The sequence below is a fragment of the Astatotilapia calliptera genome, chromosome 3 (genome assembly GCF_964374335.1).
Source record: "Astatotilapia calliptera chromosome 3, fAstCal68.1, whole genome shotgun sequence".
In the NCBI taxonomy this organism is placed as follows: domain Eukaryota; kingdom Metazoa; phylum Chordata; class Actinopteri; order Cichliformes; family Cichlidae; genus Astatotilapia; species Astatotilapia calliptera.
In genome coordinates, this window is record NC_137424.1 from 66,874,768 (window position 1) to 66,902,281 (window position 27,514).

The 27,514-nt window shown below is 40.9% G+C and overlaps 1 protein-coding gene and 2 long non-coding RNA genes across 3 annotated transcripts; 1 reads left to right on the forward strand and 2 right to left on the reverse strand.

Moving 5' to 3' along the window:
• Positions 1-4,364: 4,364 nt before the first annotated feature.
• LOC145422552 (uncharacterized) lies at positions 4,365-5,251 on the reverse strand. Its single transcript, XR_013903863.1, has 3 exons — positions 5,137-5,251; positions 4,940-5,051; positions 4,365-4,859 (listed from the first exon to the last, which is right to left on the reverse strand). It is a non-coding gene; the product is annotated as an uncharacterized LOC145422552 (long non-coding RNA).
• Positions 5,252-6,350: 1,099 nt separating this feature from the next.
• Positions 6,351-8,909, forward strand: LOC113019549 (uncharacterized). Its single transcript, XR_013903861.1, has 3 exons — positions 6,351-6,648; positions 7,618-7,971; positions 8,296-8,909. It is a non-coding gene; the product is annotated as an uncharacterized LOC113019549 (long non-coding RNA).
• A 2,123-nt stretch (positions 8,910-11,032) lies between these two features.
• On the reverse strand, positions 11,033-11,768 carry LOC145426103 (uncharacterized). The gene is made up of 2 exons (XM_080299639.1): positions 11,574-11,768; positions 11,033-11,452 (listed from the first exon to the last, which is right to left on the reverse strand). The coding sequence occupies exons 1-2, from the start codon at positions 11,679-11,681 to the stop codon at positions 11,048-11,050; spliced, it is 513 nt and encodes a 170-aa protein (XP_080155765.1). The 5' UTR covers positions 11,682-11,768; the 3' UTR covers positions 11,033-11,047.
• Positions 11,769-27,514: the final 15,746 nt, after the last annotated feature.

The following is a 27,514-nucleotide window of genomic DNA, read 5'->3' on the forward strand; positions in this document are numbered from 1 at the left end:
GTTTTTCTGTCACCAGATGTCACTAAAACAAAGCATTGAATAAAGGAACCCATTTTAAATAAAACTGATAAAAATGTTCAGTACTGGTTTACTTTTCTATTTGCACATCGCTAAATGTGGATCCAAATTCAGACTCTTGAGGCAGAATGGAACCTTAACTAAAAGTGAGTCTTTATATATGGGTGTGCAAAATACAAATGAAAAGTGCAGGCAGCTGGGGAACACAGAAGGAACTAACCAGCCATAACAGGACGAAGGAAGCAAAACAGGATGAGAGATTGTGAAAATAAAAAACGGCAATCGGCATGAATAATCAGGTCTAAACTACTGGTGAAAAATCTTTCATGACATTGCAGATTTCTGATATTTTGTGTAAATGCAAGCATGTAACGCAGGCCTGGACCTGGAGCCTGGGCCTGGAAAGCAGGGCTTGAAACAGCTCTGTTCTGTTTTCTAGCTTTCCAGGGCCGGTGTCCTGCAGGTTTTAGATTTGTCCTTGATCCAACACAGCTGATGTAAATGGCTAAATGACCTCCTCAACATGTCTTGAAGTTCTTCAGAGGCCTGGTAATGAACTAATCATTTGATTCAGGTGTGTTGACCCAGGGAGAGATCTAAAACCTGCAGGACACCGGCTCTCGAGGCCTGGAGTTGCCCACCCCTGATGTAACATTTTGATTATTTCAAATAAAAAACAAATGTGAAACATTTATTCTTGCATGAACCACCACACATTGTGTAGCTTTCGTACTTATTTACATAAAGTCAAAATTCACATGTTTTATGTAACTCGAATGTTTAATTATGTGGGCTTAAGAAAATAAAGTTATAGACTATATTTATATGAAACACGTGCATACTAACTGCATTTGATGAATTTTAACCATATATACAATGCATCTTTGATTTCCACCCTCTAGATCCCTCCCTGGCACTAAAGTCCCATATTGTTGCAAGAAAGAGGTTGTGTCATATTTGTCATATGTCAAAGTCTGTTCTCCATGCCATTGTCAGGAACCTGGTGTCACAGTCCTGGGTCGGTGACGCCAGTGTTTTCGGTTTTCTATTATTAATCTTAGATTTCTTGATGTGTCTTTGTTAGTTCTTAGGTTTTGGTTCTGTGTTAGCATTGTGCCTCTGAGTTTAGTCTGTGGATTTTTACTTTGAAGGTCATTGTATTCTGTTTTGCTTCCTCCCCACCTCATATTTGTAATTACTGTCAGCCGTGTTTCCCACCTCTCTTTTTAATGTCTGCGTGTGTTCCCGTTCGTTGTTGCGTCATCCCCATCCTAGCCTGTGTGTTCTGTTTTCTAGCTTTCCAGTTTGGTTTCTGTTTTCCTTTTTGCCAGCAATAAACCTGAGAATCTTTGAGTTTAATTTTCCGCCTCTGTGAGTCTGCATATTGGGTCAGTTTCCTGCCTGCCTTCACACAGACCATGACACCTGGGTCTAAGGAACCGAGGGTCCATGAGCAGTTGGTGACTCATATTATATTATCTGTTTTTGCTGCACTGTGCTGCAGTTCCTGTGTTTTCATGCTTGTATGTATAGGCAGGTGTATGTGTGTCGGTGTGATAGGCACCTTCATGCCTGGTGGATGTGGCCCTGCCAGGTGGCTGACCACACCTGAAGATCATGCTACGCACCTGCAGCTGATCAGCCTGTAGGAGGAGCTACTTAGGAGTGTGGTGGAGCTCTCTTTGACGGTGGATTGTTGCGTGAGGTTCCACGTCAGTATTCTTAGTGAGATGCCTGCTGTAGAAAAGTGGCTTTATGGTAGTGATGGCCAAATGAAGCTTTCTGAAGCACTGAAGCTTGGATTGAAAAACGGTTCATTACTCGAAGCTTTTCAACACAGTCCTCTCTGGTGACATCTGGTGGCCAAAAATATGAAGAGCAGCTTGAATCCACAAAATAAAACCAACTGCTTCATAATGACTGCCCACTCTACAGAGTGGAATTCTGTCTGATGTTGGGCCACTTTGTGTTGCTTTAAACGTGTATTTTTTGGGGTGACAAAAATGTTGTTTTTCTTTAATACATAATTTTGAGCAGTAAACTCTGCTTGTTTAAACATGCACCATTGTGTGATTTTTCTTTGCTTGTGACTTCTTGATGTTGGTAAATACAATAATTGAAAAATACCACGTTACATATAATATACATATGATAATGTACAACACATTATGGAGTATGTTTCTGCTGTGAGGTCCCGCCTCCATGTACTTATGCAGTTAATCGCTAGACGGGTATTTTTATAAATAATATTATATTTTGGGAAATTTTCCCAGACATATTTTTGACCTGGAGGTAGATTTGATTGTGAACTGGAAAGGGAAAATGCTTATGAACTTGCAAATTAAAAACATGATACATTTAAAGTAGCCCTTTTCCATTTGTATTTAAGAAGAGAATTTGTTCTAGTGTGCGTTCTAAGTTCTCTTGCCTTAAGGAAAATCCCTTCACATGGCACAGAAGAGGCTGGAGCGCACAGAAACTGGTAGAGATGCAGTTATATGGTCTAACTGGGCCCCACAAACTATCAGCTAATGAGAATAAATAAATTAAATTGCTGCACATTTTTTGCAGACTAGCAGTTTAAGATTATTTAAAACATAAATTATTTCTTTTTATAACATTAAATGTAAAGAGTCAAATAGAAGTCTTTCTAAAGTTATTTAATGATATTGTAGCGGCTCAGGGCTGTTCGGGGTTCTGTTTGTACAGTTATGTTTTGTGTATGTTGCCATGGTGACGGGTGACGCCCTCTCGCTGCGACGGTGTGTCCTTCCGGGGTCAGAGGGCGCCCTGTGTGTTGGTGTTGTTGCCGCGCTGAGCAGTTAGGTAGCGGCAGTGTGTTTTTCTGCAAAACGGCTGTGCTCCCTGGCTAGCTCACGGGAAGCACGACCAAACGATTCCTCCGTCTCCTCCTTGTCTGAGCTCGCCACAATATTTATATTATGAAAAGCAGATTTTTGACATTTTAAGTTTGTCCCGGGCCCTGTTTCAGGAAGCCGGTTTGGAAAACTCAGAGTGAAAAACGACACTCACGGTTGAGTAACCCCGAACTGTCCAACTCGGAATATTCGGTTTCAGAAAGGCTGATAACAATTAGTTCAGTCAACGCGGAGTTGCTTTAACCCCAAGTGAAGCGCGCGGACGAGGATACATAAAGCCCTGATAAGCGGAGCACAGATTAAGCGAGTCACCATGGAGACGGAGGGAAAGAAGGCGCGGTCAATGTATTTCACAGCGCTTGAGGCCGAAATTCTGATGGCAGCATATGCCGATAACATGCAAATTCCGCGGAAAAAAGTAACACAGCCACAGCTGCAAAAGAAAGTGAGCATGCATGGCAAAACATAGCCGACAGAGTCAATGCGTGAGTGTTAATATAAACATTGATCGAGGGATTTCCACCCATTTAACACGTTATTTTATCATATGTTATTTTATTTGTTATTTTATACATTTTATTTTGTGACGTGATGTGAGCGCAGGTGCAACCCAACAGGCCCCAAACGTTCCTGGCAGCAAGTAAAAATGAAATATAAAAATATAGTCCAAACAGGTAAGGTGTAATTGTATTATGAGCCATATAGTGCTTGGTCTGTTTGTAAATCAATTGCAGTTAGAGGCTACATTAATTTTCTTTCTGTAAGCACTTATTGAAATTATCTGAGCACATTACAAGTACATATTTGCTTACTCTGTATGCTCAAATGTGGCCCGTTATAGCCAACAGAAAAGAAGCGGAGGCCTGAAAAACAGGTGGGGGTCCTCCACCACCACCACTCACAGAGGCTGAGCAGTTGGCCCTCAGCCAAAACAGTGGGCGCCCTGTGGCCGAAGGCATCTCTGCGGGGACATCCTCTGAGTCAATAACCCCGCAAGACACAAGTGCCTACATAGGGGGTAAATCCAAAATAATACATGATGTGCATACATCCTTTCTTCACAGTCACCTTTGCAGTGCTACTCATTCATTTGATAAACTCTTTACCATAATGAATTATTTTGTAGTGAAGTTATTTTCCTACTGATTTTGCCTTCCCTCAGTCTTGGTTGTCTTTGAGAGCATAATGACAATGAAGTGTAAGGTGATTGGTATGTTTGTTAATTGCCATTTGGTCCCTTGTAAGTTATAAGTGACCTGTATGAACCTCATATTCTATCAGTTGATGGTGGTGGTGTACTGCATTTGGTGCAGCCTCCTGTTGAGCCAGACCAACATGCAGTTGTGAGTAATACTCCACAGATTATATGAGTTTACAGTAGAACAGCAATGTTGTTTATTTCTTTACTACAGGAAAATAATGAAGAAACATTGACAGCTGTTACAGAGGAGGAAGCAACAGAGACACTTTATGAGGTTTACATCTTTTAATACTTTGTGTACAGGAAATACAGGCGACCAATAAAGCCAGTTGAACAGAAAATCTGTTTATTCTTCTTTCAACATGTTGAGGTGATGGGTCAAAAGAAATGATTGTGACATATGGTGTCTCTGACTGCGCTTCCATCTTGTATGTCCGTGGGAGGGTCAGGATGTTCATGGTTTGGATCACTGCTGATGTTTGGTTCAGAAGGACAGTGTTCTCCTCTAATTGTGGCAATGTTGTGAAGAATCACACATGCCACAATAATGTCACATGCCCTTTCTGGGGTGACCCTGAGTCTTTGCAGGCACTGGAACCGGGCCTTAAGCATTCCGATAGTCATTTCAATTCTGGCTCTTGTCCTGCAATTAGCCAGATTATATCGCTGCTGTGGGCCCGGTTCAGGGTCAGGGTAAGGGGTAAGCAAATAGGGTAAACATGGATACCCCCTATCACCAAGCAAGTAGCCAGTGAACTCTCCTAAGACAGAAGGATACACTTCAGTTCAAATGTCCCTGAAGCAATTGGTCTTTATATATTTTAAAGTATTTTCAACTCACCATGTCCAAATTTTGTGCTCAGTGTACATTCACGGAATATTTGTGAGTCATGGACAGAGCCTGGCCACTTGGCTTCCACATTTGTGATAATGTTGGCAGCATCACATATGATCTTCACAGTGCAGAGAACACAAATTAGCATCCATTACTATGATGAAATAATTTGTTAGTTTGACATGCTACAGGGAACTATGTACCTGTACATTAATGCTGTGGAAAGACTTCCTGTACACATAGTCTCCTTCATTTACTGAAGGAGCAATGATTGGAATGTGATTGCCATCTGTACAGCCAATCACGCCTGGGAACCGTGAAAATAAATGTGCAATTTAAGTAGTAGTCCAAGTATCACCACATCATAAATTAAGTTTTGGTCATCCTGATACCTGCGATTTTGTGGCATCCCTCTTTGATAAATCTTGTGGGTCTATGACCGGGGAACACCACAGACGAGTACAGGAGACGTTTCAGTGCAACTGTAACATTCCTGACTGCCCGACAGACGGTAGCCTTGGAAACGTGCTCAGCGTCACCAATATTATACAGAAAGCTCCCGTTTGCAAGAAACCGAAGTGCAATACAAATAATATGCAATGAACTGAGAGCATGTCCGCGATGTGTCACATGCGTAATATATGGCCTGAGGATGTTATCCAAATAACTTATAGATTGTGCTGAGAAACGGTGACGTTCGCACAGAAAATCATCAGGAAATGATAAAATGTCCAAACGCGCTCTGATCACTCTCTCCCGGCGGAGAGCTCTGCGGAGAATTTGGGCTTCACGATCTACTGGCTCTTCAAGGAAGTGGTACGCCATGTCCGACACTTCCTACTGTCAGGTTTCCGACAAAGGGGCGGAGACAGTCAGGGTTAGTTGTAGTAAACCTGCTAGGGGGCATGTTAGCTTCACGGCGTGTGTCGTCATAGTGACTCACTCAGGCTGCAGCTGAACTCGCTTTGTGAAACCGAAAACCCAGAGTTTTCGTTAACTCAGGGTATACTTACTCAGTTTTTCCACTAAACCGGCTTCCTGAAACAGGGCCCCGTTGTCAGATAAAATAAACACGCACAAAACAAAAGCAAACAACAAGAACACAAAGCTGGAAAACCCACCCGATTGACCAAAATCAACTCAAAATATTCCCACACAACAGAACCTACTCTATTCCTCGCTGGCTCCAAATCTCTCAGTAGAAATATCAGTGGTTCGCTATCTGTCACCATCAAAACACTCCACAAATCCCGCGAATGATTCGCTTCCTTATAAACCATTGAATCAGATACCGAGGCAGTCAGATTCTAAATGAAGCATCGGACGTCACTGATCACGTGACTCTGGCCAAACAAATCAAGCTTCGACACACGCACCGGAGCGTCAGCTTCAAGCGGGCCATCACTACTTTATGGCTGTCTCCCCCAGGAGGAGTGTGAAAGGCCAGAGAGAGGAGACAGGGGAGCAAAGAAAAACATGGACTTTTTGGAGACGGCACGACACGGGAGTCAAGGGAGTGCACGGCAGTTTTTTGTGTGAATTATTTACACCACTGTAAATAAATGCACTGTTCATCACAAAGAGTCCAAGGTTTGTGTCTTCATTTCCCACATCCCCAAAGTGTGCCACACAGCCAGTGACAGCCATGGATTTAACACCTTTCCTCTGCTTTTTCCTTACTACATATTTTTGGGGATTTGCTTCTGCTCTCGGTGGTAAGCTGAACAGCACAAGTATACGCAAACAAGTTTAGAAAATTATATAGAAAATAATTAATTGAAATATTTTTTTCAGGTCAAGCTGTGCTTTCTGTAGTATACTGACAGTTGCTCTCATAACTCAAGTAACCGTTCTAAAATAACTTTGTCACTGATGTCTTCAAAAAGGTCATTATAACCAGTGTTGGGAAGGTTACTTTTAAAATGTATTCCGTTACAGAATACAGAATACATGCCCCAAAACGTAACGGCGGTACATGTATTCCGTTACTCCCCAACACTGATTATAACCCAGTAGTTATTAAGACCAGTAAAACCAAATGTCAAATACGTGCATGATTTGTGCTTCTTCCCTCTCTCCTTCTGTAATGCATTTTTGCTTGATGATATGAAACAGTATATTTAAACTTTATATTGTTTTATATTTTATTAAGCACTAGCAGTGTCTGCCTATTATTGTCTTTCTTTTTTACCTCTACTACTTTCGACCTTTATCTACTGGATTGAAAGAAAAAAAAAACGAATTTCCTGTTCGGGTTTTTCCCCTTCTGTTAACAAGAAACTTGTGTTGCTTACTTCAGGCTAAGCAGGTATTTTGAGTCACTCCAAGGTAGACTTGACAACTGATATGATGATAATTTAATTTTAAAGGATTATGAACAGTCAGTCATTGCATTTCATTTGTAGATAAACATGGGAAAATGTTGACATTTGAATTAAGAACAACACTAACATGGAGTATAATAGTATAAATGGAGTTAATTATTATACTACTGGTTCTTGGTGGAATGGATATATAAGATTAAAAAAAAGGTTGAGCAGCACCGCCGTGACATTGTACATTTATGGCTCAGAGATATATTTCTTCTGGAAAGAGAACGTTAAACTGTCAAAGCGTCAAAGGCTCATTTGACAGTGACGTGCTTTATATAAATATTTTCTTTCTTTCTTTTCTGTTTGACTTAGACCAAAAACAAGTTGTAGAAGCTGGAGAGAATGCACTACTGAAGTGTTGTGATTCCAGTATCGGTAAAATCGAAAAGTTATCATGGATCAGGAGAGATGTGGGAACAAATCTGCATGTTTTCTTCTACCGAGAAAATCGCCTCTATGAAAACATCCAGCATCCATCCTTTCGTGGCCGAGTGAAGCTGAGTGATCCACAAATTAAAGATGGAAATGTGTCCCTCATTCTCTTCAACACCACCACTAATGACACTGGAACATATGAGTGTTATGTGGTAGGCACTCACGCTGGACGCCGTAAGAGAGCAGTTTCTGAAGCCCAGCATGTAGTGCAGCTGAAAGTTAAATCTATAAGTACGTTTTGGCATCTTTAGCCTAAGTTAGATGAAATCTACACAATGCACCTTTTTTTTCCTTTTTAATAAAGCAAAAGCCATCATACCTTAAAACCATTGTAAGAAGATCAGAAGCCTGTTTATATGATTTTAAATTGGTTTCATTTTAAGTATCGTGTCAAGTGTTTTTAATGTAAATTTATTGATCAGTGATGTTACAATTTACAAACAAATTAGAAACTAACACAAACAAATTCCAAAGTTTACTATGATCTTTCACTGCTTCTTCCATTTATTAATTGATAATGTCTGACAGCACCTCACGCATGTTTCTCACCTGCAGCTCAGCCACGAGGACTCACGGAGGATGGATCTGTTGAACTGATGGTTGGTCTGTCAGCTTCTGCTGGGCTTCTTGTTGCTACTGTTGCTGGTTTTGTGATCTACAGAAAATTTGCGAATTCAAATTATCGCTCTCCTTCTGAACAAAAGCCAGTTTCCAGGACTCCCAAGGAAACTGGAAAGATGACAATGGAAGTCCAACCCGAGAGTCCTCTCCTATTAAACAGTTAAATACAGACTGAAGAAGTCACTTGGACGAGAGATGAAACGTTTCTCCTACAAAACGCTACGTCTGAATGAACAGAATCAACTTTTGGAGAGTTAAATATATAAATTTTTGTTTTCAAGTCTCAAAACAGAGTTAAAGCTAATGTGCACTGTTGTTCTCTCAGCCCACTGAGAGGAAAAGCACATCTTTATCAAAAACTCCTGCAACAACCTCTTTTTGTGGATTGTGTGTTTTTATTGTCTACTTTTTTTTTATTTAGGAAAGTGCATGTTAATTACATGTAAAAAAAAATTACATGAATGTAAACATACCAGATTATAGCCAAGGGCTAATTTCCATCTGTTGTCCATAAAACATAAAAAATAAACATAATAATTCATAAAAAATTCATAATTCATTCATAATCTATTTATCCCCTTCGTATATTTTATTTGTATTTGTCTATGTATTTATATGTGTGTGTGTGTGTGTGTGTGTGTGTGTGTGTGTGTGTGTGTGTGTGCGTGTGTGTGTATATATATATATATATAACATTCTGTAACTGTAACTTCTGTCGTTGCTGTGCTTTTTTGGAAACCGAATTTCCCAGAGGAACCCACCCGAGGGATTAATAAAGTTCTATCTTATCTTATAATAAAAACTCCATCACCAAACTCACACATACACACCATTCTGTTCCCAAATGAAACATTAAAACTGTACAACTCATACATGATCACACACTTGATTTGTCCATAACCAGTTTTTAACCTTTGCCTTAAACAAGTTGAATGTCGAGCATTCTCTAATGGGTTGAGGAAGACTGTTCCACAGATGGCCACCCTGGACAGAAAGGACGTTCTGCCCAAATGCTGTCCGTCTGTGGGGTTGTAGCTCGAGTGGTCCTGTCTGAGCTTTCTTTATGCCTAATGAACTCCTTTAGTGGTGGTGGAGCAAGGGAGTGTAAGACTTTATATATTAAACACACTCTTTTAAATTTCACTAAGTTATTGAAGTTCAGTAATTTGTGTTTTTTTAACACATGACAGTGGTGGTGGGAAGTCGGTTTTTTGTCAAGTACTTTTAAACTTCTTTTATAAATGTTTTCAATAGTTTTAAGTGTTGTTGGACAAGCAAGTGACCAGGACGTGAAACAATAGTCCATATGAGAGATGATCATACTAGCCATGGTTATTTTCTAGAGAAGTGATTATACAAGCCTTTGTTCTTCTGGTATGCTGTTGCTCGTGTTCATGAAGATCTAATTACACTGGAATCTTGAGAATCTAGTTCCTGACTGATTAGAATTTCAAATGCATATTTAAAAAAGTTCCACTACCATCTCCTTTTATTTCCTCATTCCTTTAGTCTTAAAGTGCGCAAAGTTAAACTCACAATCCAACAAGTGACTTTATCTCACAGTGGGTAAATCCAGGGAATTTCTTGTTATTGTTAACAAGTTAATATGAATTAAAAGAAGGAAAAATCTCCAGCTTCAAATGGACAATGTTTATGACATTTATTCTGCTCTTACCTTGTGTTCTATGAGGCAATAATGTTGACTGACAGGAGGCGTGAACATTGGCAATGTTGGCAGAAAAAACACACAAGCCTTAATTAACACTAAAACAAACACACACACCTGACTATGACTGGAACTTAGTCTTAGTCACGTCTTTCACATTACTAAAGGTAAAGTCACCTCTTTGGTCTTGCAATGGGGATAAATAGAGTCCAGACGAGTACAGAGCTGCACAGATTTATCAGGACTGTTTAACACTTTATAGACATTACATTGCATAAAGAAAACACTTCACTTTGCTTAACCTGTAAACCATGTGCCAGGTCACATCTATAATCTTTGATGTTTTTATAGAAGAGATTTAACTGTCAGCAGTTCACATTTATGTCCCTTTATTTATATGATTTGCGGTGCTAAGGCTTAAGATGTAATGTGTAGGCCTGCTCCTACTGCTCTAGGTCAGTAAATATCAGCTGCAATATGTACATTAGCAGTAAAGTAACACAAAGACTCATATATTACTATCACGGGGGTCTCAGGGACACAGGGAATAAAGCTTATCCCAGCTCTATAAACTAAACAGGTCACAGTTACAAATATGTGTGTCTTTGAATGGTGAGAAGATTAAAGAGTGCACACAGGTGAACTGTCCCTTTAAACGCTCCTGTCGTGTTCACCTCCCGCCCCTTACTTTAGTGTTCCCATTCTTCAAAATTGACCAGCCAGTTTTAACTGCTCTTAAATCAGCACAACAACCAACAAATCTTTTATTCAACATTCTTCATCTGTGAACAATGTCTCAAAGTAGTGTTTAATATTATAATATTAATATGAATTAACTGCAGTAAAAATACAAATGGGCACTGAAAACATATTACAAAACGAATGAATGAAAGTAAATAAAAAACCAAAGACCAAACTCAACATGAAGCCGTGTGTGTGTGTGTGTGTGTGTGTGTGTGTGTGTGTGTGTGTGTGTGTGTGTGTGTGTGTGTGTGTGTGTGTATCATGCACATGTGACAGTTAGGTGAGGGCCTTGCAAACATAGGCATCAACCTTGCAGCATCTCAGGCTTGTTTTGTTGTCTCTCGGGGCACAGAGCTCACAGCGCTTCCTTTTCTGCCCGTGTCTTTGTTCGGGGAGAGCAGCCAGGCCAGTGGCTGGGGCTGGGGCTTGCACACTCTTAACCAGACTGGCAGAGGCTGGTGTGCGGGGAATGTGCTGGCGCCGTTGAATAAGAGGAGTCACCAAAGCTTTCCCCAGCTCTGCTAGGAAAAGTCTCTTCCTGAAACGCTTCCCCTGATTCCAGGTTGGGTTGATGGCTGTCCACACCACATATGCGCTGAAAGCAGACACATCAAGGATCTTGTGGAACAGTGCCACAGGCCAACGAGCTGTCATTAGCTTGCAGGTGTATGTGCCAGTAAACTGCAATAAAAGGAACAATAAATAAGAGATTGGGAACATATTGAATCTGTCGTACACAAAATGCTATGATTCACATAAATGAAAATGAAATGCATGCAGGATCGATGAAACTTTACATTACCTTATCAAGGCAGTCAACAGCTCCTTTGTTCTTCTTGTAGTCCTGGATTATAAGGGGCTTCCTGTCCTCTACGGTGCTGACCGTGGCGTCTTTGTGTGGCGTGCTCATCGGGATGACATTTCTATTCTCCGTGGGAAAATCCAACACAAGTGTGTGTGTGTCAGTGAAAGCACATGTTGATGAGAGTGCCTCTCTTCCTCTACTTTTTCTGCATAATCCATCATACAAAATGTAATCAAATGGAAAAGTCTCTTTTTAAAACTTGTTTTATTAGTTTTAATCTTTTAACTTTATGCATCAAGCAAAAATTTAATTATATGCAACATTCTCTGACTGGAAGAAATTAGTTTAACATTTAAACCTATTTTCTGCACATTCCAGCACATAAAATTTTTTTTTTTTGTTTACACTCACTCTTTCAAATAGATGCAAGTAAAACACGGCAGAACATAAATAAAGTCAAAGACTCAGCGGTCCTGTTGCTCTATTTTCACCTGTAAAGCAGGAGTTGGGTAGGCAGAGGTGTGCTCTGGTGCAGGTGTGCCGGAGCGGTCAGTGGAAGAATCCGCGAGTTTCTCTGTGAGTTTCCCATTAAACCCTCACGCTGCACGAACGTGGCACTCGCTTACGTCATTGTCATGAGACATTTTCGCAAAAAAATCACGGTTTTAGTAACGCAGTAACTGAGCGTTCCTACGGGAAAGTAACGGTAATCTAATTACCATTTTTGCAATAGTAATCCCTTACTTTACTCGTTACTTGAAAAAAGTAATCAGATTACGTTACTGTGACAACCATCTCTGGTTGTCACATGTGGTATTATGCACTTGGAGACTGGTTGTTTTGTCCAGCACAACACACACGCCCTGGTTTTCGTCGGCTCCTCCACTACTGGGGTTCCCCGTGTATACCTGCATATTTCAGGCATAGCTGCTCCTGGCGTCACATGCTACCCAGACCTTTATTCCACTGTGGCGTGGGTGTGGTCTCTGGCCAGCTGCAGAGGAGGGGTGACGCAGTGAGCTCCTGGGGTGGCACAGGGGCGGGGTGAACAGGTGTGCTGGGATCTGACAGTGATTGTGTCTCTTTATATGTTGGCAGTGACAGTCGGAGGAGGGAAGCGGACGTGACAGCAGAGAGAGAGCGGGTGTGTCTGTGTCCCAGTAAAAACCACAGTATTAAATAAAAATTCTGCTGTCATCATATTCGCTCCAGCTTATGTTTCTTGGGTCCAACATTACATCCACATTTCCCTGGATTGCTTAAAATGTACACCTTGAAGGGACAGCGACCTCTGAAAGGAACCAGGCAATCATCAACCGTCACCTCAGGGCCTGGATTGTACATAAGCGCCACTGCTGCACAGTTCAAAAGCAAAAGTGGTTTTTATGGAGAACAGCTACCATCCCAGCTCTCTCAAAAATATCTGCTGAATCATTTTTTTCCTTTAAAACAAGTTTATCATTTAAATTTAAATGATGCCTAAAGAGCGTGTAAGTGCCTGAGCACAAACTCTGGATGTTAAAAATGTGATCAGATGAGTTTATTCAGTAGTGCGTTGTCAGCTCGAACCTGTTTTTTTGTTGGGTCTTTTTTTCTTTTTCTCTATAGCTTTGCTCTTAGTGTTTTACAGTTCAATTCAATTGTATTTATACAGCGCCAAATCACAACATCATGTCATCAGGATAACACATCTCATGAAAGACTGAAATATGCTTTAAAGAAAAACTCCAGAGCAGAGATGATTCAGCTGGATCAGAGGGAGTTTCCTCAGCAAGCTGCCTGTGTGTAATTTTTGGCTCACACTTGCTTTCACAAGTTGGATAAATCAGACTGTATCAATTCAGCCACATCTTCCCCTCTTATATGTAAATTGTCAGCAGTGCTGTGACATTTGTGCCACATGTGGCCCAAACAACACTCATTTTCACTCTGTCTGTGGCTATTCGTCGAATTCGGGGACTACAGTGTTATTTTATGTAGCTGTTTCTCTTGTTGACAGTTGTGCCAAAAGTGATTGTCTGTAGTTTTTTATGTGTAATGTCTTTACTTATATTTGTAAATACATGTTAGTGAACAGTTTTTGCAAATTTAAAAATTGCCTATTTTAACATAACATATACCTTTATAAAGCTAGTGTTATATTTTTGTAATTCCTGATATCCTCTTGGCCAGATTACTTCAAAAAATACATTTTTAATTTAAATTAGACTTTTTAACTCGATAAATAAAGGATACATCAGTTTGACAAAAACTGATTGCAGCTTCTGCCTTCTGACAGGAACGTGGTTTGTGGCTCAAAATGACATGATATCATTACTTATATCCATCTGTAATGTGTTTCACGTATTATAGGTCATGTACATTTGTTTAAATATGGGAAATCCTTTTTTGGCATATACTGAAAATCTGTATTTGGTAGACAATGACTTTTTCGGCACAACACTGATGTTTTAAAATGGCGGATTGGATACTTATGAATGAGATGTTCTCATGACTTATCAAGTGATGCCACTGATCAGCCAATCGGTGGCATGCAGTCTGATAAGGTGACATTTTAATACCTTCTCAGATTGTTTGAAACCCCAGCCGAGCAGATACTAAAAAGTACCTGGTACCAGGAACTATGACTCAATGGAAAACCCGAAAAACAGTAGTTGTGATCAGAGCTGTTTTGATTCTTTAAATAACAGGGAAACATGCAGCGGTGTTTCCTTTATGACCTCTATTAGCAGAGTAAACACTGGAGCATCCTTTATGATAAGAGAGCTGTATGAAAACCTCTCATCATTCCTTCACCTCGTGATGTTTTCCTTCAACGACAAGGAAACATGATGAGCCAGAGACAGAGTTTTAAACTATTTGTTTCTGTCATTCAGCAGAACAGCGAAATAACAGACTCAGAAAATCAATGATGGGGAAATCTGCTGTTGCTCTCAAAGGAAGTCATTTAAATGTTTCGAGTACTCCGAGACTTGACAAGAGAGAGAGATAGAGAGAGTGAGAAGGCCACGCCCAACAGCAGTTTGTTTATCAGTGGAAAGTTTCTAACATTTATTCTGTGATTTCACCCATTTGAGACATTTTAATGACATAAAGATCACTGTGCATGACTTAGATAGATTTAAAGAAGCTTTCCCTTATTAAAGGTCAGAGGTCACAGTCAAGGCCTTGTGTGTTGTCGGTCTGACTGGGCTTCCACCTGCTGGTGATATCCTGTCAAAGCACTTTACAGTGACACTCCACAAACAAAAAAAAGGAAATTGGGTGGTTGTTACAAAAGTCTAACTTTTAATTGGTACAAAATAATTTTACGTTTCTCTGATGAACGTAATTAAATCATGCAGGATTTGCATGAAATTTAACAACTTCATTTATTCTTGTTCAGATGACATGATACAATCTAGTAAGAGTGGTTAGTTGCCCGGACTCACAAAATTCACAAGATCACACAAGATTTCAAACAACAGGAAAAACACTGGAGTTATAAGAGGCAGACAACTATGCACGCATCACATGTATGCTGTTGCTATTTATTGTGGTTTAACCTCTCAAGGACAAAAAATGCTGCATCAAACCTTGCAATCATAGTTTTAATACTTTTATGACACATATACTGGCAGCTCGGTGGTGCAGTGGTTAGCACTGTTACCTCACAGCAAGAAGTAGGAGAAGGAGTTCAAATCCACAATTGGGCAGTGGGTTCCATCTGGTTTGCAGTTATTACGCCTAGGTTAATATGTCATTCTAAACTAATTTTAATGTTTTTTTCTCTGTATGTGTTAGCCCTGTCATAGACTGGCGATCTGTCCAGGGTGTACCCTTCCACTTACCCTATCACATCTGGGATAGGCCCCAGCTCCTCCACAACGCCGATGAAGATAAGAGAGTGGAGTGAAAGTTGTTATAAATCTATTACGTTTTAAGTTAACTAGACTGTTGAAGATTATGTAATATGAAGACAACATATAGTACTTAAGGGACCAAGTACTATTGGGGTAAAAGTTATTGTATAGTGTTGGAATAAAGTGACAAAATTGGGAAGGATTTAAATATTCCAAGAGCTCCACTTATTTCATCTAAATATGTTTCAATCACGTTTTATCAGCACAAAAGGTTTATTGAATATGAATAGTTGTGTTGTTTTAACTCAGTTGTTTAAGTTTCTGTCAAAGCAAAACATTTTTGTGCAACCAATGTCCACTATTCAGTTAAATACAGGGAGTGCAGAATTATTAGGCAAATGAGTATTTTGTCCACATCATCCTCTTCATGCATGTTGTCTTACTCTAAGCTGTATAGGCTCGAAAGCCTACTACCAATTAAGCATATTAGGTGATGTGCATCTCTGTAATGAGAAGGGGTGTGGTCTAATGACATCAACACCTATATCAGGTGTGCATAATTATTAGGCAAAATGGGTCAAAAGAAGGAAAAGTCAAAAATAGTGAGATATCTTGCAGAGGGATGCAGCAGTCTCAAAATTGCAAAGCTTCTGAAGCGTGATCATCGAACAATCAAGCGTTTCATTCAAAATAGTCAACAGGGTCGCAAGAAACGTGTGGAAAAACCAAGGCGCAAAATAACTGCCCATGAACTGAGAAAAGTCAAGCGTGCAGCTGCCAAGATGCCACTTGCCACCAGTTTGGCCATATTTCAGAGCTGCAACATCACTGGAGTGCCCAAAAGTACAAGGTGTGCAATACTCAGAGACATGGCCAAGGTAAGAAAGGCTGAAAGACGACCACCACTGAACAAGACACACAAGCTGAAACGTCAAGACTGGGCCAAGAAATATCTCGAGACTGATTTTTCTAAGGTTTTATGGACTGATGAAATGAGAGTGAGTCTTGATGGGCCAGATGGATGGGCCCGTGGCTGGATTGGTAAAGGGCAGAGAGCTCCAGTCCGACTCAGACGCCAGCAAGGTGGAGGTGGAGTACTGGTTTGGGCTGGTATCATCAAAGATGAGCTTGTGGGGCCTTTTTGGGTTGAGGATGGAGTCAAGCTCAACTCCCAGTCCTACTGCCAGTTTCTGGAAGACACCTTCTTCAAGCAGTGGTACAGGAAGAAGTCTGCATCCTTCAAGAACAACATGATCTTCATGCAGGACAATGCTCCATCACACGCGTCCAAGTACTCCACAGCGTGGCTGGCAAGAAAGGGTATAAAAGAAGAAAAACTAATGACATGGCCTCCTTGTTCACCTGATCTGAACCCCATTGAGAACCTGTGGTCCATCATCAAATGTGAGATTTGGGAAAACAGTACACCTCTCTGAACAGTGTCTGGGAGGCTGTGGTTGCTGCTGCACGCAATGTTGATGGTGAACAGATCAAAACACTGACAGGATCCATGGATGGCAGGCTTTTGAGTGTCCTTGCAAAGAAAGGTGGCTATATTGGTCGCTGATTTGTTTTTGTTTTGTTTTTGAATGTCAGAAATGTATATTTGTGAATGTGGAGATGTTATATTGGTTTCACTGGTAAAAATAAATAATTGAAATGGGTATATATTTGTTTTTTGTTGAGTTGCCTAATAATTATGCACAGTAATAGTCACCTGCACACACAGATATCCCCCTAAAATAGCTAAAACTAAAAACAAACTAAAAACTACTTCCAAGAACATTCAGCTTTGATATTAATGAGTTTTTTGGGTTCATTGAGAACATGGTTGTTGTTCAATAATAAAATTATTCCTCAAAAATACAACTTGCCTAATAATTCTGCACTCCCTGTAAATCCTACACGTTCTTTGAACAACATTGCTTTTATTTTCACAGACTGTACACAAAAATGAAACAAACATGAAGGCAACAAAGAACCAAAAACTAGAGACAAAAGTAATTAAAACTCAGAGGTTTTGAAAAATGAAATATAATAATCCTTTAATTCCAAAGAAGTGTTTTGGATTTTGTATGTGTTTTGTCTCTAGGGGCCACCGTAATGACCATATGCACAGAGCATGTGCAAGAATTTAAATTTGCAATGCTCCCATGGCCCTCAGTGTATGAACAACAATGAAGAACTTAAAGATAAAAAGATCAAAATAAATGGTTTGGTATGGCTGTGGGGCAGGTGGTTCAGAGGGAAGAGGTGAATGCAGGTCTGGAGTTTTTGTGTGTGAGAGAGTCGAGAGGGACAGAGCAGGGATAGCCTAAAGGCCAGAGAGGGGAGGTGCATTTCACCATAGGTCTTGAATGCAGCTATGGACGAGTGCGCCGGACAACAGCAGCATGTGGAGCAGCTTTAAAGGTATGAAAAGTGATTAGATTTATTTTAAGTTTCTTATATCTATGTCTTAAGGTTTCTGTTGAATAGGAAAAGTACACCAAAAATCTAAATTTCAGCATTTTCTGTCTGAATGTAAAAAGTTATTTCACAATGATGCTAATATTGGTTAGCTAGTTGATAATTTGGAAATATGTTTTAGCCAAGTAGCCCGAATAAGCAAACCACATATAAATTAGACATTCAGAACTGACTTAGCTTAAAAATCAAGATACGTTTGATCAAACTTGGTCTTTGACAACCAAAGTTTCAATATTTTAGGGGATTTCAACTTTCTATGCTTTTATGATTTTAAAATAAAAAAGTTTATTAGCAGCCTTAGGTTTTTCATGTGCAAGCTAGGAATGAGTATTAGTTTGTTGATTAAGAGGTGCTAATCAAAAAGAAAAAACTAGCCTAACTTCACATACAGGTCTATTATGATATTTGTTTTATTTATTTATTATGTCACCCATATGTCACAAAAATTTGATTTGCAAAATACAGATTCCTCAAGCGATGAGAGTGAATCAGCGGCTGCTTAATATGGACATTAAACAATAAGAGATCCAACATGTCCTCTTATCTGGACCGACAGCACTGATCACAGTGAGGATTACAGAGTCTGTTACACATACTAGTCGTTCTGTGGTGAAGGAAATGTGTCTCTATTAGAAGGACCAGACCTCAGACCTCATACTTCCATTCTTCTTGTTATCTCCAAACACCTTCTTGTCCCATTTACGTCTCTGTTCTAGTGTTCATGTCCCACCCTCTCTCTCTTTGCTCGTTTGTCACTTTGTCACGTCTCATTGCAACCAGGGAGATCTGCCTGACCCAGGATCAGACACTGAACCTCAGCCTGAGGCAAGGGTGGGCAACTCCAGGCCTCGAGGGCTGGTGTCCTGCAGGTTTTAGATCTTAACCTGGGTCAACACACCTGAATCACATGATTAGTTCATTCCCAGGCCTCTGGAGAACTTCAAGAAATGTTGAAGAGGTCATTTAGCCATTTAAATCATCTGTGTTTAATCAAGGACACACATAAAACCTGCAGGACACCGTCCCTCAAGGCCTGGATTTGCCCACCCCTGGCTGAGGTGTAGATAGTTGTTTACCATTCATTCAATTGAATTTGATTTATAGAGCACCAAATCATCACAGCTATTGCCTCTCATCTTCTATCAATAAAGTTATGTTTTATATTCACTCTCATGTTGTTTACCTTTTACATTAGAGCAACCAAATCTATATTAAAAATACTGCAAACTTACTGAAGCTGCATGTATGACCATGTTTTTCTGCACTTGTGCACAATGGTACCTCTGTCGCTCTCTCTCACAAACAAGAACACACACACAGACACACACACAGCCTTTATCTTAAACGGTGCAATATAATAAATATAATTATCACATGTTTAGTCATTACCACAAACATAAATTATTTTTTTCTTTGATCGGAGGATCAATCAGTGAAAGAGATGCGCTACCGTAAACCTCAGTGTAGAAGCGCAAGGAAAATTAACCCGCAGCTGCCATCACCTGACCACATGTAAGTCACGTGTGTGGAGGCTCAAATGCAGCAATGCGTAGCTGTAGTGTCTCCGTGATGTACGAACATATATAAAGAGGATTGGATCCCCGCAAAATGCGCATGTCAGTGTTCGTGTTGGAGTTTAACTTGTGACGTAGAGCTCGTTACCATGGAGCCTGCCGACAGAAGAAGGGGTTCCCCTCTATGGCAGCACTTTGAGCTGATCTCTCCCAATAAGGTACTCCATACAATATACCTCCATCCTTCGTGCATCCTTCGTGCATCCTTCCTCCATCCTTCCTCCATCCTTCCTGCATCCTTTATCCATCTATACTCTTTCTATCCTCCATCTGTCTGTTCTGCTGATCCGTATCAGCGTCACGTGACCACAGTCTTTGCTCCATGTTAGAAACACTGGAGCGGAGTCACCATAATCATCTCATTTTCTGCTGAATTTATTTAAATGTTTATTGAAACCATAGCGACACATTTTTGATCTCAGCATCTCTCGCCCTTTAAACACGTTAAAATGACTGAATCTCACAAAATGATACGTAGCCATTTTTGTTTCCATGGCAACAGCTGAGCAGCATCTTCACCACCAGGTGGAGCACCAGTCTGATCATAGGCTGGAGGAAACATGGTGGATGATCACCTGAGCTGTACTCAGCTTCTGATAAACAATCAAATCAGATACAGAAAACAGGATTAATATTCATGAATGACAACAAGGGAAATGATGACATCATAACAGAAACGCAAACAAGACGTACATGAGTATAAAACATGCCAGACTGAAGATGAGACGTCAACAGCACCGCAAACATTAACTTTTAAAGCTTCCATGTGGTTTTACATTTCTTCCATGAAAACAGGAAGTGCCGCTTTTCATTTGAAGACTCACATTTATGGACGTGGACGTGGAAAAGTATAAATCTGGGAGCTTTGTTTGGACATGAAGTTGGTAATGTGTCTGTGTGACAGCTGTGTGGAAGCATGAGAGCAACGTTTGCGGGAAAATCCACAGACTGTACCACTCGGACGTGTTTCAAGGAGGTTTTTCACAATAAAATCAAAGCATCGGTTTAAATAAAACCTCCTTCACCTAGTAAGGAAACATTTTGTGGACACGATTTATTTCCATTTAACAAAGTTAGTTCAGTGAGAGATGGCAGGAGGAGCAGAGGTCAGCTCATGGTGACAGAGGTCAAACAGATGTGAGGAGGAACAGCACACACAGCACTGGTGTGTTTCATCTCCACACATAGACAAACCACAGCAACACTGACTCCACTCTCAGCCTCCCAGTGACCATGAGCTTACCCGTGTCACCGGTGCCAGCCTCTGTGGAGCCCAGTGTGTCATATGATGATGATACAGGACATTTTCCACACCCAGCTCCACGCTGAGTCCTGGCTTCAGTGGGTGAGTCCATCCAGCAGAGACGTGGAGACACAAAGACTGAGAACGGCTGGACAGGTTCAGGTGTTACACTTCAGTTCAGTGTTCATGAACGCAGGTTCATTGTTGTGCACTAGAACCTGATGTAGAAGTTACAGCATGCAAGCACACGGTGATGGGGCCGAGGAGCAGCTCTTTACTGACATCTAGTGATTCTACATCTTTTTCCTGGTTAATAAAGTTCAGCTTTCTTCTCCTGCAGATCATTTGACAAATCTTTTGCTGTCCCCATGACTCGGGAGCCAAAAACGTCGGTGCAGCACTGGACCTGCAGCGTCTGTCTGAAGGCCTGAAACTCCTCCCACGCTGATCACAGGTGAGCATGGTGACCTTCAGTAAGGTAAACCTGTGGTTGTTTCTGTCCAACACAGCTGTAGGGCAGTAAAGAACGTCACCCAACCTCCACCAGAGAGAAAGAAAAATGTCTGTATCACGATTCATATTCTGTCAGAGTAATCACAGATCCCTGTGGGGTGTTTGAACACTCGTACACACTTCCAGCTGCACTGTGGAGGTGCAGTGATTGGAGTGTACCCGTGGGGATCTGTGATTTTGAAGGCTAGGACGTGTTTCAGCCTCTGCTGTCGTTGATGTCACAGAATAGTTAAATCCTTCCTGTTTCATGGGATCGTCCTTGTCTTCTGACAGCAAGCAGAAACATGGCTGTGGTATAGTTTTGTCATGTTGACGTCTTGTCACGATGTGAGCGTTTCATTTTATGACCAGTCCTGATGGACTGTGATTAGTGAAACTGGAGACTTGCTCCGCCTTCCACCTCTTCCATCATTTTCCTGTTTGTTATCCCAGTGTGTGTGTGCTTTGATGTGGATATATCGTCAACGTGTCCTTTAATGACGTGACTGTGTGGCTGCTGTTGCTCTGTCTCTCGTTTCTCTGGATCAGCTTTGTTTTCTCAGTCTGGAGGAAATGGGTGTAATACTCATGCCTACTCTAGGCCCCTCCCACAGGATAGACAGATTGACTGTGGCATCATCATGTGATAAAACCCATTCTGTTAAATCTTTCTGTACTTCCTGTTTAGTGACCTCATCATTTAGCACAGCCTCATTAAATCTGCAGTATTTAGATAGTTTACTCGTCCTGTCCTCACTGCCAAAGATACTGGTTTGTGTCCACACACAGTGGTGGGGTCTTTATTACAGTCACTGGTCCTATATAGTTTTTTACCAGGTGGTGTTGAAGAGCTCCCATGGACACGGGACATGAAGGTGACGTTAGTGGCCCAGTTCTGCTGGGAGCCGCTCCACAGTCTGTCTGAGAGCAGAGGCGGAGCCAGACATTTGAAACACCCGGGGCTTAGCCCAAAAGGATAGTATGCATGTGGGATTTTTTTTCCCTTGGGGGGGGGGGGGGGTAGAAATGACTGAAAGATTAATTGGCTCTGTTTTGAGTTTTGTTAAAAAAAGAATGACTTCATATAGGGAAAAATATATATCACATGTGCAGAACACCTTAAACTAGTTTTTTAATTAAGCAGCAAGGCAGAACAAAATCAGGGCTGTATCAAGACACGAGGACTAAACCCCAATTCAACCAGACCAAGAACTGATCCAGAATTAAAACAGGACTACAACAGTTCAAAATCAGGACTACTTGGGACTTAACCAAGACAGAACCAGAATCAGAACTAGATGATAGTAGCACTAAAAATCATCATAGACCTGCACTACACTTATTTTTTAATTCTACCAAAGTACAATATTTAGATTGAGAAAGGTTTATATAATTATTTAGCCTTGTTGTGCAAACAAGCCTGCATAACTTAATAAATATAGAATTTGAAAAATAACAAACCTAAAAAGAAACACGAGATACATGAGTACCTATGATACGGTGATACTTTTGGCAAACGACCATTTGACTAACATGTGTGTCTCACCTGCTCTTGTTCATCTCTGTTCTGTCCTCATTCTCCATCTCCCTCTCTGCTCCTCTCTCTCCCTCTCTGCTCCTCTCTCTCCCTCTTTGTGCTGACAATCATCAAATATACAGATATTTACAAACTCTTCAGATAAAAACACAAACACTTTTTAATTGTAACATCAAATCAGACTAAATGTTATTTTTTTAGATTGATAAATATAAAAACACATTTGTTAAATTTAAGAGTAAAGAGAGAAACTGTCTGTATTTCTTAATTGTAAATGGCACCAAATTGTATTCAAAATTGAGCCACACTTATGGAGCTCCACAGTTCTTTTCCTGGTGTTTTGGTTGACATCTCTTGATTTTTCCATGTCACAGAAACAGGCTCTGTGTTTTGCCTTATATGCATCCACAGCTGTGCCACCAATTTACTCACATGGACTCTACTAACCAATCAGAAGCTTCTTCAGCTCAGAATGGAATCGTCTGGAGTTTTCTTATTAATTAACAATAAACTTAGTGTACATGTACTCCTAAATTTGATGAAAGTGATAAAAAACAGAAAGCTGTGTCTCTCGTTATTGTGACATTTAACTAATTCAAAAGATATTTCAATATTTATCTAAAACAAAAGTTTACTCTAAATTGATGTTGTGCAGTAAAAATGTTTTATGTTTTCTCCCTAAAGTGTAAATATCTGGTTACAAATGTGAATATCCTGCTGTGTACTGAAATCCCTCTTGTTTTGCATAGAAATATACTGAACAACATACAAAGCATAATATATAAAATAACATTTACCTGAGTTTTTTCTTTGAAAGAACCCTCTAATGTCCATTCTTATATTTCAGTACATAACTGAAACCGATTTAGTCGGGGAGGGTAAGAACTGAAAATATGAAATAAACACACGTAAGCTAAGACTCTAAAAAATAGCATTTGTTCGGCTTTTCATTTCGCCATTTGTTGATTCACTTGAAGAACAAGTAACGTAATATTGGTCAAGTGATCAGTTTGATATCAATCTTTCGTGATGCACCGTCATATTTACATTATTTGTACGGTACGAATGATTTGCTTTGGTACCTGCTCAAACTTAAGCTCTCCTTAGTATGGCTGGCTCCGTTTCTCCAACAGTGCACACAGGCAGCAGCTGCCCCGCCCCCTCGCTCAGTCGCTTAGTGCCTGAGCTTGGATCATACCAATATCAGGGGGGGATTCACGCACAGTCGTAAATTCCCACAGTGTGCACTATGTGCTTCGAATATTGTGTGTACTTTTTGTTTTATACAGTTGTCAGCCAGGCATCTAACTATGAAAAAATTGCACTCCAAAATACCCCGGGCTTCTGACAAAACAACCCGGGCTTAAGCCCAGTAAGCCACCCCCACGCTCCGCCCCTGTCTGAGAGCACAGCTGAAGTTAAATATACACAATATAAAAGTTTAAGACGTTTTTGTTTAAGCTCCCTCTTCTCACATGTTCTGTCTTCGCATCCAGCTGTTGGGTCCGCGTCTCGGTGCAGGAGATATCTGATCGTGCTTTCGTCTTTGTTGTTGACTTTGTTGTTGGTCTGTTCGTGCCCCTCTCAGCTTTCTGTCCTTATCTTTTCTCTCAAACTGATTTTCCACATATGCAGCCCGTTATGATCCAAAGCTGTCCAGCGGGAAAATCACAGTCCTTGACAGGCCAATTCTGGCCCCCGAGCCTTATGTTTGACAGCCCTGCTCTAGAGGATGCTGACACTGTAAAAACATTTAGTGTTGCAGTTTTCACTGAAGGCCAGCATATCAGGAATGGAGCTGGGCTTTTGTTGGCTCCTGAGAAGAAGAGCAAAGACAAACACATCTTCTCTTCCTCCTGAATAAACAGGAAACAGGAAAATCCTCCACTACAAATCAGAGTCAGTGGAGCATCGCTGCAGTTAGAACTGCTTCATTTATGCACAGGCAGGTGGAGGTTTTCCTGCTTCAGCTGCTGCTGGAGCTTCAACAGATGTGGTGATGGAGCAGAGGGTAGCTGATTACTGGCTGCATCTATAATAAGCACTGTTTGAATCAGACCCACAGCTGGGTTTCTGAACCTCACACTGCTGAGTGCCTCACTTGAACAGTGGACATTCATTTATAAGGAGCTCTATGAGCAAAAAAGGAATATAAAAGTAATATAAGGAGAAAAGCAGCACTAAGACACTTCACTGTAGCTTTGTGGAGCTCTTACACACAGTGTGTGTGTTCTAGTCCACATCACAATAAGACACTTACTGAGAAACAGCTAGTGCTGAAGACGCTGCAGCCCAGAGGTTGGAGGAACAGACAGTGACACACAGACATGAATCAAGAATCGGTTGCAGTGCGAGAAACAACACAGTGGCAGAAATAGAATATATGTTATTTATTTATTTTAGTATATATGTTATATACATGTCGATTCATCTGCCCATGGATACAGAATACAATTAGAAAATATGAAATATCAATGATTATGAGTGGGGTGAGTGCAAAATCCAGGTAGGACATGATGTGCAAAGAATCCAGAGTGCAACCTTTTCACATAAATAAATAAGTGTGTTATTGTAAGTGTGTTGTTGTAAGTGTGTTATTGTAAGACGTTAGCAGAGCAGTGATCGGTGTGATTCTGTGGACAGGTGTGCTTCATCCACACCTGAGCTGAGATCAGGAGTATCTGTACTTGGTTTGACTCTGTGGGAGATCTATGCATTTTCTTCTGCTTATCCAGCTCAGGGTTACAGGAGGCTGGAGCCAGAGTACACCCTGGCCAGGTCACCAGCTTATCACAGGGTAACATTTGCAGTGACACCTGCAGAATCACCGGGTGACCTAACCCCACTAACTGCATGTCTGTGGACTGTGGGAGGAAGCCTCCAAACACAGAGAACCCAGAGAGAACATGCAGACTCCACACAGGAAGGCCAGGTGGGGGATTCAAACCCTGCTGTGAGGCAACAGAGCTAATTACTGCACCACAGTACTGCCTCTGGCTGGGTTGTAGCACATCTAATACTTACCTCACTCAGGGACATGAAAACAATTCATACACAGCCTTCATGCTTTTGTTGATGTTCTGTCTCTTTTAAAATGAAAAAAACATAACACAAAAGACTTCATTGTGTGTAACTTATCAGATAATTATTCCCCCTTCTGTGATTTAAGCTGTTCCTGCTTCTGCTGCTTTTATAAAAAAAAAAAAGCAAATCAGACTTGGAGGAAAAGAAACAAAACAGAAGCATAAGTGGGCTACCAGCATTGGTGTCTCCATTAAAACATGATTCACCATGGCAACAGAGTCCTCTTGACTCAAAAGATACTGAAATTTGTTTTTAATGGATTTATTTATGGTTTGTTTGAGACGGTCTGTGTGTGTGTGTGTGTGTGTGTGTGTGTGTGTGTGTGTGTGTGTGTGTGTGTGTGTGTGTGTGTGTGTGTGTGACTAATGGGTTTGCGAGGATACCGTTTAAATCACTTACTGAGAACAAACAAAGTCTTTTCTTTGAAAGTTTTGAAGCTAAATTCAGACACGGGGACGGATGATATTTATAAGTGCTTTATGAAACCCGTCCTCATCGTAGCAATCATATGTTTCCATCATCATGATGGCACGTTGTTTTAGAGCACAGTCAGCACGTGGCCTGTTGGCTCATATTCTACATCATTGTGTGTCGCTGTGATTGTCACGTCCATATGATACGACTTTCACCTGCTGGCAGGTAGAACAAATACTGTCCAACACAGCTGTAGGGCAGTGACTGTTACAGCCACAGGGGAGCTCCTTCATCCCCACAGTCACACTGTGCAGTGCACACACGCACACACACACACACACACACGCACGCACACACGCACACACACACACACGATGTCACAGACATGTGTTTACACGATTACTTAGCCCTTGAGCTCAGCTCATGATCATTAACATGAACTGTTATGATCGCTGATCAAAGACCAGAATCAGAATCAGAATCGTGTTTATTGGCCATGTATATGCGCAGACACATACAAGGAATTTGGTTCAGGTAGATGGTGACTCTCAAGCACAGCAATGTAAATCTCAACAATATAAGCAACGCAATACACCCACCCTCCCACACACACACACACACACACACACACACACAGACACACACATGGATCCCCCATTCAGAGATGGTCTTTCCCTTTTTAAATGGCCTTCTTGTTTGTTCTCAGTAAGAGATTCAAGCTGTATCCTCTCAAATCCATTCAATTCAATTCAATTTTATTTATATAGCGCCAAATCACAACAAAAGTCGCCTCAAGGCGCTTCATAGATACAGAGAAAAACCCAACAATCATATGACCCCCTATGAGCAAGCACTTTGGCGACAGTGGGAAGGAAAAACTCCCTTTTAAAAGGAAGAAACCAGAACCAGGCTCAGGGAGGGGCGGCCATCTGCTGCGACCGGTTGGGGTGAGAGAAGGAAGACAGGATAAAGACATGCTGTGGAAGAGAGACAGAGGTTAATAACAGATATGATTCAATGCAGAGAGGTCTATTAATACATAGTGAGTGAGAAAGGTGACTGGAAAGGAAAAACTCAATGCATCATGGGAATCCCCCGGCAGCCTACATCTATTGCAGCATAACTAAGGGAGGATTCAGGGTCACCTGGTCCAGCCCTAACTATATGCTTTAGCAAAAAGGAAAGTTTTAAGCCTAATCTTAAAAGTAGAGATAGTGTCTGTCTCCTGAATCCAAACTGGAAGCTGGTTCCACAGAAGAGGGGCCTGAAAACTGAAGGCTCTC